The sequence below is a fragment of the Bos mutus genome, chromosome 10 (genome assembly GCF_027580195.1).
Source record: "Bos mutus isolate GX-2022 chromosome 10, NWIPB_WYAK_1.1, whole genome shotgun sequence".
Taxonomy (NCBI): Eukaryota; Metazoa; Chordata; class Mammalia; order Artiodactyla; family Bovidae; genus Bos; species Bos mutus.
In genome coordinates, this window is record NC_091626.1 from 8,654,132 (window position 1) to 8,667,157 (window position 13,026).

The 13,026-nt window shown below is 36.7% G+C and overlaps 1 protein-coding gene across 2 annotated transcripts in view; it reads right to left on the reverse strand.

The window, feature by feature from the left end:
* Window positions 1-611: 611 nt before the first annotated feature.
* The window catches only part of AP3B1 (adaptor related protein complex 3 subunit beta 1), a 235,741-nt gene continuing 223,326 nt past the window's right edge, over window positions 612-13,026 (reverse strand). For both annotated transcript variants that reach the window (XM_070377253.1, XM_005899718.3), the window contains one exon: window positions 612-1,350. In XM_070377253.1, coding sequence (XP_070233354.1) covers window positions 1,197-1,350 — 154 coding nt within the window. In that variant the 3' untranslated portion in view covers window positions 612-1,196. The remainder of the gene's footprint in view (window positions 1,351-13,026) is intronic.

Here is a 13,026-nt window from a genome sequence, read left to right on the forward strand (position 1 = left end):
AAGTCTTATTACCGTGTATCACAAAGTTTGGTAAATACAATTTCAACTGGCTTTGAAAGTATTAGGAAAGTTTTCTGATAACAGAACAACCTTTTACAAAATTATTATTAAAACAGTAACTTGCCTAAGTTAGTAAAACTAAACAAACAAAAAACCCCAAAAAACACTTCAGGGAAAAGTGGTAAAAGGTTGATCAGATAACTAGTTTTTTAAGATTTCTATCATTTAGTTTATACTAGTTAGCTTCCAAAGGCATGTCAGTCCATCAGAGCTGGGCATCAACATCTGTAAAGGAACACTGAAATTCTAACAGTCTCTTCAGTAGTTGTAATAGGCCTTTACAACCATGAAGATCTGCAATCAGATCTTTACTAAGATCAAAATTGTCTATAAGAAGACATGAAGGCTTTTGCTTTTGTTATTAAATATATCAGCTTTTTTCTTAGAGTTAACTCTAACATAAGTAGAAAACCCACGTGGTTTGAAAGTGGTTTTTCTTTCACCAACTACACTCCATTGTTTCTCTACATAACATAACACTCAAAACATTTAAAGAAACCATAGCATATGAACTTCAGGATTATAAATGATTTCTCATTAAGAATGCAAAGACGAATGTTATTCAGGTGCTAGTTTATTTATCTTATGATTCAGAGATAATTTCATGATGACGGTTGTCAATAACCAATTACAATACCAGGAAATTCATAGAACAAAATTTTGCAGATAAACTGTTGTTTCTGAATTTAATTCTAAGAAGTACACTACCCCATTTTTCATAGACCAAGCTGAGAGATCATGTCTACTATTTCTAGGCTAATTTTTGCTTACTGCGGAAAGGAAGATGATCTCCAGTGAACTCTAAGTATCCAGTTCATGTCCATCATTGTTGAACCAGGGAAGGGAGCCGCGAGGGCCAGAAGAAGTAGCAGGACAGAGAAAATGCCAAATGGATTTAGGAGTTGAGATAACTGACAGCAAAATGTATGTTCTTTGGTTAGCAAAGCGAAAAGGGGGAAAGTATTGCATTCACGATAGATACACACCAGCATTCTAAAGCAGGAGACAAGAATGTCAAGAGTGTATTCTTCCCCCACTGCCAGATGGAAGGGCTATTATTATAAATGAAAGGCAGCAGCAGTGGATGCCAGGCACTCTTGTTGTGTGCCAGATTCTGAAGTCCAGATGTAAGCAGGTTACCCCTGGGACAGGACAGGCTTCAGCTCTCGCAACAGAACAGAACCAATCACAGTCTTCTCAGTGTTTATGATAAGCTGCGCTGTAGAGCCTTCCTTCAGTTCCACTGTGACTAGCATCAATGACCCACTGTGCACAGTTTTAGCTGCAAACCTGGAAGGAAAAAAAAAACAAAACACCAGAGACCTTTTATCATGAGGAGGAAAAAAGGAGACAGCATATATTCAAATAGGTTTAAAATAACTTTTTTCTCAATAATTTATTACAGGTTCCCTACTGCCCAAAACCCAAAGACAAGCATTATCCCGAAAAATCAATAAATTGCCCAGCACATGCTTACCACAAGCAGATAATTTCAGTATCTTGGGAACAGAACAGAAAAGGGAGTTCTATTTTACTTATTAGTTTGAACAATAGATGCATGTGAATAACTCTTGATTACTACATATTTGAGAATCATTTACTCATTTAATATATAACATTTCACCAGCCATTGGACCATTTAAAATAAACTGTTCTATTTTCATCTTTAAAACATGTTAAGAAAAGGTTTATCTTTCTCAAAGAGCTTGAAATTTTAATTCCTCATATCTGAAAATGATTATGCAAGAAATTAGATAATTTTATGTGCATTATCGAACTCTTACTAAGTTTCAATGAATTCATACATGTTAAAATACGTTGAGGACATGGAAGAAAATCACGTGACAGCCAAGTGTAACACTACACTCCCTCTGTCTGTATTTTTTTTTAATGTTCTGAACATTAGATCTTCTTTCTGCTTTAGAATAGGAAAGAGCAAACTTGAGGTCTAAGGCTCACATTACTAAATTCCAAGACATGAAGAACCTACTAATTACATGGAATTAAAAGCAAAGCTAGCCTTTTAAGCACTGCAATTGACTGCAGAGCCGTTGGAGACGCAGTGAAGCTCTGTCAATCCTGCTCATTGACTCTGCCTGCACAGTTGAGCCCCAGACACGGGAAGAGGACGGTCCCCTCCCAGGCCCCCGTTTTCTACATGGAGCTTGTTCCACAGTTTCTGAGGGGGGTGAGGAGGGTTTGACTGCAGGGATGACTGGAGAAAAACAAAGTTGCTGCACATGAGCTTTTGAAAACACTAACAAGTGTGGAGCAGGTCTGTGACCTGCTGTGACCCCACTTTGCAGGGCCAATCCCCTTTCCCCTTTTGGTGGGACACGTGTCTGAACCTGAGCCATCTGCCTCAATTTGCGCGACATCTCCAGCCACAATGGCACCCAGTTAGCCCTGACAACAGCTCACAATACAGAAAATCAGACCGCGGCGCTGACAGCACGCTGCGGGCCATTCAAGAGCAAGCCAACTGGTCAGTGTCTCCTGTCTGACAATTAGCACGGGCCTCGCACGGAGCCCACAGCCTCCTCAGGGATCTGTTTAATTACCATCAACATAAAAGAGGGAGTTTATCAGGAGACACTCAGAAAAACTTCACTCCCGACTTAATTAAAATATTAGCCACTTAAGCAGGAAGCAGATTCTCTTTAAATGGAAAGTAATTTCTTTTTTGAGTTTTTTTTTTTTTTAATGACACCAAGAGCTCATAATATATTAGATTCTTTTTTTTCTTTATCTTTTTTTGTGTGTGTGTGGGGAGAGTACCTAATAAGCCATTTTTGGCCTCAATAGAATCATGAAGATCAGTTTTCCAACAATAATTATAAAAATGCATCAAAAGCAAAACAAATATGCTAATTTTACTAAGTTGAAAATCTTTTCAACACTTTTAAGCCATGTTTTAAAATGTTAGCTAAAAAAAAAAGAAAAAAAAACAATTAGCTAATGGGTGGTAGATGTATTTGTGTACTCTCTCCAAAGATGCTGAAGACTTGCAAAGAATCTGATGGAGCAGTTTTTCCACTGAGAGAAGCAACTGTTAAGCAAGCAGTTTAGGAACAGAAATCATAGAGGTTTCATAAAAGCTTTGAACATATACACCCATCTGCTCTTTAGATGCCCATACAAGAGATTCGGAAACGGGCACCTCAGCTGCACTTCTTTTTTTTTGGTGCCATTTTATTTTTTTAATTGAAGGATAATAGCTTTACAGAATTTTGTGGTTTTCTGTCAGACATCAACAAGAATCATCATAGGTACACCCATGTCCCCTCCCTCCTGAACCCCCCTCCCCATCCCACCCTTCTAGATTGTCACAGAGCTCCTGTTTGAGTTCCCTGATCTACAGCAAATTCCCACTGGCTAGCTATTTTACATACGGTAATGTAAATTTCCATGCCACTCTCTCCATACATCTCACCCGCTCCTCCTTCCCTGCCCCCATGTCCATAGGTCTGTTCTCTCTGTTTCTCCATTGCTGCCCTGCAAATAAATTCATCAGTACCGTCCTTCTAGAGTCCACATACATGTGTTAGTATACGATATTTATATTTCTCTTTCTGACTCACTTCACTCTCTGTAATAGGCTCTAGGCCATCTGCACCTTTGAGAGAACACAAGATCACCTGCCCTCAAATGACCTCTCTTTTCTATCACGTTCTGCAGCTTTCTGCATTCCTTTTGTCCCAATTTTGAGGTTCTTCTGCTTCCCAGGAGAACCCTATTTCTGTATTTCTGTTAAAGCCGTGTCACCAGATGACAGACTCTAGGTGGCTCTATTGTCTCACCCCTTTGTGCAACTTTCCCCACAGATGTGGTCATCACCAAATTGTCATTCAACAAATATTTCGGCAGAGGTCCCTGTTTCTGACAGGTTATCATTATGTCAACGGCAGTCTTAGTAGTCTCTATTTACTTAACACTTACGCCTTGGGACCATGAAGAAGAAGACTGCGTCACGCATTCCGAACAGGAAGGCAAAAGTGCTGCTATCTGACTGCCAGGGCTGCACAGCCCCAAAGCACCTTTTATCTCTTTTCAACTAAAACTTAAGTTTGATGTTACAAAAACACAAACTCAGCAGAGACAACTGTCAACTCTGATGTCAGTATGTTTACAGAGATGAAAACTACTGTCCTGCTGTTGTCCAGTTACCAAGTCCTGCCCAACTCTCTGGGACCCCATGGCTACAGTCTTGTACATGTTCTTAAAATATTTATTACCGCAAAATTATCAATATTGTAAAGAATACAAATGTAGAAGAAAAGAGGTATTTGCTTACACTGCAGTGGAAACACGTTAAGCAAATCATCCTAGCAAATCTGTCAGCTGGTGTGAAAGCTACTGTCTTTTAACTAGTTCTCTATGTTCTAATGGGCACAAATGGTGGAAACAATGTTTTAAAGCAGAGGACCAGAAGATCAGATGTTCTGACATTCTCATTTCACAGTTCAAAAAGGATGTATTTAATGGAAACACAGCATGATTACAATTGGTTTCTTTTGGTCCATGGAAAGCAGAAGTCACCACCCACCCCCACCCCCAATTTATTAATCACTTAACTCCCAAACAGGCTATGCTTTAATGTATATTTAAAAGATAGTTATGCAAAGAGTACTAATTAGTAAATAACAAATAGCTAGCTTGGGGGTGTAATAAACACTGAAGACAGCTTGCGTCAAATACTTATATACTAAATTTAATGACTGACATCAGAACCTTTGAACTTGCCTCAAACTAAGATCACACTGTGGTAAAGTGTTTTTCAGAAGAGCTGTGAAGTTTCTGATCATGGTAGTGATGACAGCAGCATTTATTAAGTGCTGTGTGCAGTGGGTGCTAAGTACCTCACTTGCATTATTTCTCTTGATTCTATGAGTCAGATCAATTCACAGAAGAGGAAACCGAGGCCCACAGAAGTGGAGAAACTTGCTCAAACACCTACCTGGCTAGTGAATGGCTGAGCGGGAATTTGAACCCAAGCTTTCTGATTTGAGATGACACAATTCTAATATATGCAAAATGCCCTCTGAGTATTTGTTTTTTATCTGTCAACAGATAAATTAAGGCTTTTCTGATTTACCTTTTATGCATATAATCTATTATTGTTCTGCAACTTTAAGAAGAAAGATTTTTCTCTTCAAAACTTGTGCATCTGATGTGTAGTGTTCTGTAATTCAGAGCATCTTGATTTGATGCTCCATCATGACATATTTTAAATTTGTCTTTAAAGGTTAAAAAAAGAAATAAATATTCTCCTAGCCCCGACTCCTTCAAAAGAGACACCAGCAATGAAAAATACAAAACCCTGAATGGAGCTGTCATGTAAGGAGGGAGAACTGGAGACCAACCCACCTCGAACACCAGTAACACCACAAATGAGAACAAATACGTGGATGACAGTTAGAGATGCACTGCCTATGTATGATGGGCTCCACACTATTAAAAGAATACCATTTGGTATTTGTCTTAAGTTTTCATTTTCATTCTAACCACCGAGAGGGTAAAACTGTATGGATATATTTGTATTTCATCTTATTAAATGTCTTTTTGTTTATTATCTCTAGAAACTGACATTTAATTTTTGAAGTCTAGAAGAATTCCTAAGGTATGGCAAAACCCACTACAAATGTTGTAAAGTAATTAGCCTCCAATTCAAATAAATAAATTTTTTAAAATTCCTAAGATTTAAAGAAAAAGACAAAATAAGCTGGTTGCCAAACCTAAATGAAAGTATGAACTACTCTTCTAAAGACGCTAATTTGTAACTATTGAGAAAATTTATAACTATTATGAGAACAGGTCAAATAACAACACATTTGAACAAATATATTTTCTACAATGCACGAACTTATTCCTTCATGTACTTAAACCGTATGCTTTTTAGATTTGTGAGATTTGTGAGAAAATGGCTATGGACCTTAAATGCTCTTTGTTGGAATGAAAAAGAACCCTGCAACTCAGTTGTTTTTAATAACTTAAATGTTAATAGAACGTGAATTTTAAAATAGTTATCTGAGAGGCTGCATCCATCCGCAGGGTATTCACAAACATAAAATTTTTTTATGCAGAATCATATTTGCTACACTTAATGCAACAGCTCTAAGACATGCTTTTTCTTCTCTTGGATAGTCTTCCTGGTTTCTGATTTTTCTATTCTGAGTTCAATTTTCTTGTGTTTTCTGTTCTACTGGTTACCAGAAGCTGTGACAATGGCCCACTCAGGCTAAAACTTTTTTTTTCCTACTCTGTACATGAAGCCTTCAATTACTGCCTGCTGAAGCAGACAGAATCCTATTAGTAAGAAAGACGACCACAGGATGAGTGCCCTGCCCGAGCTGTATAAAAATAATTAGTCCAAAGTTGACAAATGTGTAATGAAGTCACACCATAATTATATGTAAGAAATGCTGGTTTGAATAAGGTTCCTAACATCAAACACCAAAGCATGTTGATTTGTAGTATTATTTTCTAAATGATTTAAATGATAAATCCCTATAATTTTGAGTTAATATAGGATAACATTTTTAAAAGGCAGAGAGTTTGTATGTTGTAAAAAATCCTATTTTGTTGACTCTAAAAATGTAAAAGTTAAGCCCATTACACTATTGAATCTGTATTGAGAAAAAATTTACATGTGATTCAAGTTTAGAGAATTTATCTGAAGCAATGTATTTTTCCCTATTATTTTTTTAAAAAGGCCAGAAATATTGTAATGTTTCCTTTAACATTCTGATGAGAATAGTTAAAACAAAAGAATTAGGTGCCATCATAATTTAGGACTCTATTTTCCATTCTAATCTTTAGAACTTGTATAAAACATGATTCCCCACACTACCTTGTCAATGATGTGTTCTCTTTCTTTATACAAGAAAACTAAAAAAATCTAAGCGCACTTTCTCAAGAAAGATACCAAACACTCCAGTTATTCTAGAGCATTTTTGGTTTGTCTGTTTGTTGGGGGAGGGGTGGGATGGGACTTAACAGAAAACCAGAGAGTAAAACAAATAAACTCTTATCCCATTCTCTCTGAGTACTTACAAAATTGTCAGCCAGAAGGAAAACCATCAAGAATACCTTTCTTTCATTTTTACATGAAAACATTTATATATTCCTATTTGAAAAACTGTTGCATTGTAGAAAATTATCTCACAAACAGTAGAACTAAATAAAATTTAAATATAGAATATCCTAAAGCAAAAATTAACTGCAGTTTGGTTATTTCTGAAATATCCAAATACGCCTTTCGTGTAAAAATTAACTGAGGTCCACATTTGTTTTTCAATGAAATGCTGCTCAGAGCCTTCAGAGATCAAAGCAGTCAGATAAAAAGCAGTGCTGCCCCCTAGTGGATAACCACCAAACTGAGAAAAACTCTGATCACAAAATAGGTTTCACAAATCTTAGTAATGTTTGAGATTCCAATTTGTTTTTGCTTTTTTGGGGGGGCCATGCTGCTCAGCTTGGGGGACTTTACATCCCCAACCAGGGATTAAACTGGGCCCTCAGCAGTGAAAGCACCAAGCCCTAACTACTGGACCACAGGGAATTCCCTCTGACTTGTTATAGAGTAAGATTGAAGCCTGGCACCTTCATATTATTAACAACTGTATGTACAAACTTTTATTTTCAGACAGATGAAGTTCGGTGACTACAGTACCAGGCTTATAAAATTCGGGCATCAAGACAACAAATGCCATTCTTTTCCATATGGGCCTTCAAAATTACCCGGTATTTAAATATTCCATAGTTAGGGTTCAGTCCATTCTAAAGGAGATCAGCCCTGGGATTTCTTTGGAAGGAATGATGCTAAAGCTGAAACTGCAGTACTTTGGCCACCTCATGAGAAGAGCTGACTCATTGGAAAAGACTCTGATGCTGGGAGGGATTGGGGGCAGGAGGAGAAGAGGACGGCAGAGGATGAGATGGCTGGATGGCATCACTGACTCGATGGACGTGAGTCTGAGTGAACTCCGGGAGTTGGTGAGGGACAGGGAGGCCTGGCGTGTTGCGAATTCATGGGGTCACAAAGAGTCGGACACGACTGAGCGACTGATCTGATCTGATCAGGGGAAAAGAAAGAAAACAACTAGCAAATAAAAACAATAACTTAAAGATTGACCAACCTAAGAACCAAAACCAGGAAAACAGCAAAGACTTCACCAAAAATTATCTATGTCCTTCATGTTTGTAACCCCAGCATTAACAAAATCTGTCACAATGGTCTTTAAAAAATACTGAATTAAGGACTTACACAATATGGATATTTTAGGATACAAACAATGGTATATGCCAATACTTAAGCATTAAACATGTATACACAGTTTAAGGAGTAGAAATGAAAAAGTTGTTCTTTACAACTACTTTATGTTAAAAAAATTATTTTGATCCTAAAACAATAAATGGTCTTTAAGTGTGTTGATAAATTTAAAAAGTTGGCTGCCAGGTTGCCATGGATTCACAGTTCCATTCACAGCATCATATTTTTCTAATAGTTAAGGACCTAAGTAATAACAGTAAAACAACACTTACTTTATTAGGATTGTAATTATTCACAGGTTGTACATGTTCAAAATTTGAAAATTAAAAAAGTGACACAGTAAACAAAATCCAAATCATAGATTAAGAAATATAGGGGGTAAAAAGGAATGTTAAGTCCTGAATACACGTTAACAATGAAAGCTCTTCTAAGGTTTTACTGAATAAATTAAGAACTAAAATAGAATCATGACAGAGACATGGCTTTCTGCTTTCCCTCAAATATCACATTTTCCCCTTATAAGGTCAATTTGTTGTTCATGAAAGGGTAAAATGCATAGGTTGTATGATATAACAAAATAAGTAGGTTGTACGATAATTGTTTTTAACAATATTACTGTATATGAATGTCAGAATTCCTGAACTGGGTTAAAATGTCAAACTGGGTTAAAATATAAAATGCTGAGACTGCTGAAAGACTACTTATGGTCTGAGACTGTTTCATCGCCACCACTGTAATGTGCTCCTAAATAGCAACCCACCCCAGTATTCTTGCCCACGGACAGAGAGGCCTGGTGGGCTACAGACCACGGGGTTGCAAAGACTCGGACACGATGAGTGACTGAACAACTAATTCCTTTCTTGCTGGAGCATATAGGACAGAAGGAAGAAAGCTTAAATCAAACACCTTGTCTACTGGTATTCCTTAATGACTAACCTGTGAAAAAGAAACATACAAGGAAAAATGTTTTTTAAAATACAGCATGTAAAAAAAATAAAATAAAATAAAATACAGCATGTGGCTGTCATTAACCACAAACTTCGGGAACATCTGTCTGTCTGCAACTACTTGGAGTACTGGCTAAAGTGCAGATTCCTGGGCCCTATCCCAGTGGCCCTGAGTCTGAGTTTTTGGGTGTGGGTCCCAGGAATCTGAGTTTTACAAAAACTCCTACCTGGTTCTTTTATACAGAAAAACCTTAGAGATTTTGAAGGTACAGGTTTTTCGGCTTTCTGCATTTTGATCATTATACCTTAGTTGATCAGAGGACAAACAATGTGATTAAGGCAAATGCACTTTTAAAAAAAGGCAGTTTTTACACTGTTGAATAAGAATCTCCTTCAAAACCCCTGAATTTAATGTCTTTCTTAGAGGAGAACAAGACATTTTTTTCTGGCCCTAGAAAAACCTAGAATTTCCAAGACTAGTGTCTCTAACCTCCCCTAAAACTTATAAAATAATCTTTTAACTTTTCAGTCTATTTGTATAGTGACTTACTGTGGTTCATTCTGCTTTTTGTATATATTATTTTTTGTTGTTTAGTCGCTCAGTCACGTCTGACTCTTCTGCGACCCCATGGACTGTAGCCTGCCAGGCTCCTCTGTCCATAGGATTTCCCAGGCAAGAATACTGGAGTGGGTTGCCATTTCCTTCTCAAGGGTACCTTCCTGACCCAGGGACTGAAGATGTGTCTTTTGCATTGCACTGCATTCCCACCTGGGAATCCCATATTCTTTACTAGTATTGTTTTAAATAATAAGCTTTAAGACTTTCAGTGTCTCATATGACACTGTATTACGAGTATCTAAACAAGACATGAAGACATTTGGCTATATATTTAGTAAATGCTTTGATTCTTTTGATTCTGATGTCTATCATGTGGTAACTGTAATTTGGAAAATAGCAAGATTGGCACAATGACCATAACTCTGCAGGTCTCAGTAAGATGGTTTTATTCTCAAAGAGCAACTTTTTTGATCTGTAAGTACCTACCATGGAAATGAAGATAGAAATTAAGTGTTCTAATAGTATACTGGTTGGGTTTCTGATTCTATGGCTCATTTAGAAAATCAAAGCTAAATGTCACATAATCTAAAAGTAGTTATACTTTTTCAACTGATCTTTAAAAGTGGTTAACTATACTTAAAATGCTCCTGGTTTTTCAAGTGAATTCCATAAAACTTGTGCTCCTTTAATTGACTTTTCCTTAATGGAGATATTTTCTGCTAATGTATTAGGAGCCATTTTCTATTATGTATTCAATTAAAATGTCTACTTTATATTATCACACACTTCTGCATATTAATGAAGATTCATTTTTTTCTTAGCTAATTCTTATATAAGTATTTTTAAACTTGGTTTTTAATGTAAAAAATATTCAAATTGTAAAGAGTAGTAGGAACAAATGATCCTAAAACTAAACAACAGGACTTAATTCATTGAATGGTCACAAAGAATATTCTAATGTTAATTTAAAAGTCCTCTCAGAAATAAAAGACCCTGAAAAGGTAGGCCAGCCAAGAATAATTTAATTTCTTAAAATACTAATGGTCAAAATACTTTTCATGCACATTGTTTTTTTTTCAAGTAATTTTAAACTTATTATCATTAATAAATACAAGAATGGTTTTGGGCCTATTTTTCATAAATTCAAAAAAGCAACTACCACAGAAGAATAGAGAAGTCATTAAAAAATCTCATAGAGATTTCAATTTTATTATGACAATTAATATATAAGCTTAGATATATAAATTCATTCATCCCACAGGGTAATACACTGTTGAACACTACCATTAAAAACATTAATAAAATTTAATAAAGTAGTAAACAATTTTTGTTATTATGAACAGTAATTGCTATTTCATTTTAAATGAAATGAAGATAGCCATGGGTACAGATTTTACTAATAATTGTTTATTTTGGTTTTAACTTACTGGGCATAAAAGAGTGGCAAAAGTGTTACATTTGCAGGATAATAATTTTTGTTATTTTTACTATTGAAGACCACAAGTAATTCTAGATATTTATTATCTGGAAGCCTTCTAAAATTTAAAACATTATTATAGCCATACCTAGCTATAAAAAAAAGCAAAATGTAAAATGAGACTTTTGAGGCAAGTCAAGATAGCACAGCCTGTTCTGAATTAGATACAGCCATTTCATCCTCTTCTGGCTCTGTAGTAACTTGGACTCCCCCATCAAGTTACAGAGCCAAATACCAGGCTGCTGTGATAAGGCTTCATTATAAAAGTGTCAACACACTGCCGAAGTATATGCATATGAGGACCATGGACCATGACGTCTAAGTGCAGGCTTCCCTGGTGGCTCAGTGGTAAAGAATCTGCCTGCAGTGCAGGAGACGCGGGTTTAATTCTTGATCCGGGAAGATCCCACATGCTGCAGAAAAACGAAGCCCGTGCGCTACAGCTACGGAGCCCGGGAGCTGCGACTACCGGGTCCACCCGCGGCAACTCGGAGCCGGTGCGTCTAGAGCCTGCGCTCCCCAACTGGAGAGTAGCCCCTGCCTGCCACAACCACAGAAGACCCGGCACAGCCAAAAATAAAAGCATAACATTATTTTTTAAAAAGTGTAAGTGCAATTTCTGCATTCCAAAGTTGAAGAGACATGGTTCCTATTGTGTACCTCCCCTGTACTGGTATGGGTAACTGAGAATTGACTGTAACTTAATCATCTGAACAGGCATTAAACCACTTCTAAACCACCAAGACAAGTTACAGGCAAATTTTATGCTTTAATTAAGAATTATACAATTGTGCTAATAAGTGTCTCTCTGTTTCCCAAAAGGAAAATAGTTTTCATATTTGTTGGCTTTGAGAAGGTATTTTGGCTATTTTCTTCTAAGAAACAAAAATGTGGAACACTGTCATTGCTTTCAGAAAAGTTAAAAACCCACATACGATGCAAAACAAAATTAGAAGTTCCAGCATAAAGAAGGGTTACCCTATGTTGTTTCGTCTATTATGAAAGAACATATTAAAGTTAAGACTGAAGTACTGCTGGATACTAGGTGAGTCAGGTAAAATTTCATAAAGCATAAGCTAAAAGTTACAGATGACGTACAATATTTTGATGTTTTAGTAATTTCAATAATTCAAAGGATCCATAAGTAAAACACAACTTCTGCTATAGAAAACCACTCAGGAAAATGAGAAAAAAAAAAAAAAATTCAAAGAAGAAAACAAAACAAGGAAGACATAGAATCAAAAATTTTCACTGAAAAGTCTTCTTTCTGTTCATTTTTTCCCCTATTGAATAACACTGATAGATAAGTTGTATTTGTATAGCTCCCTGGTGGCTCAGTAGTTAAAGCGTCTGCCTCCAAGCGGGAGACCCAGGTTTGATCCCTGGGTCGGGAAGATCCCCCTGGAGAAGGAAATGGTAATCCACTCCAGTCTTCTTGCCTGGAGAATCCTATGGATGGAGAAGCCTGGTAGGCTACAGTCCACGGGGTCGCAAAGAGTTGGACACGACTGAGCGACTTCACTCACTCACCAACAAGAAGACTTTCTATCCATTTTATTATTTTATCACCAACTTATGTGAGAATGACAGGGCTTAACATAAAGAAAGGGAAGCAGATCAGATCTCAGATGGAAGGTGCTCAGATCTTAAGCAATTTACTTAGTGACCTCCCTTTCAAAAAAAAATAAAGGCACAGGGTAAATTTGATTTG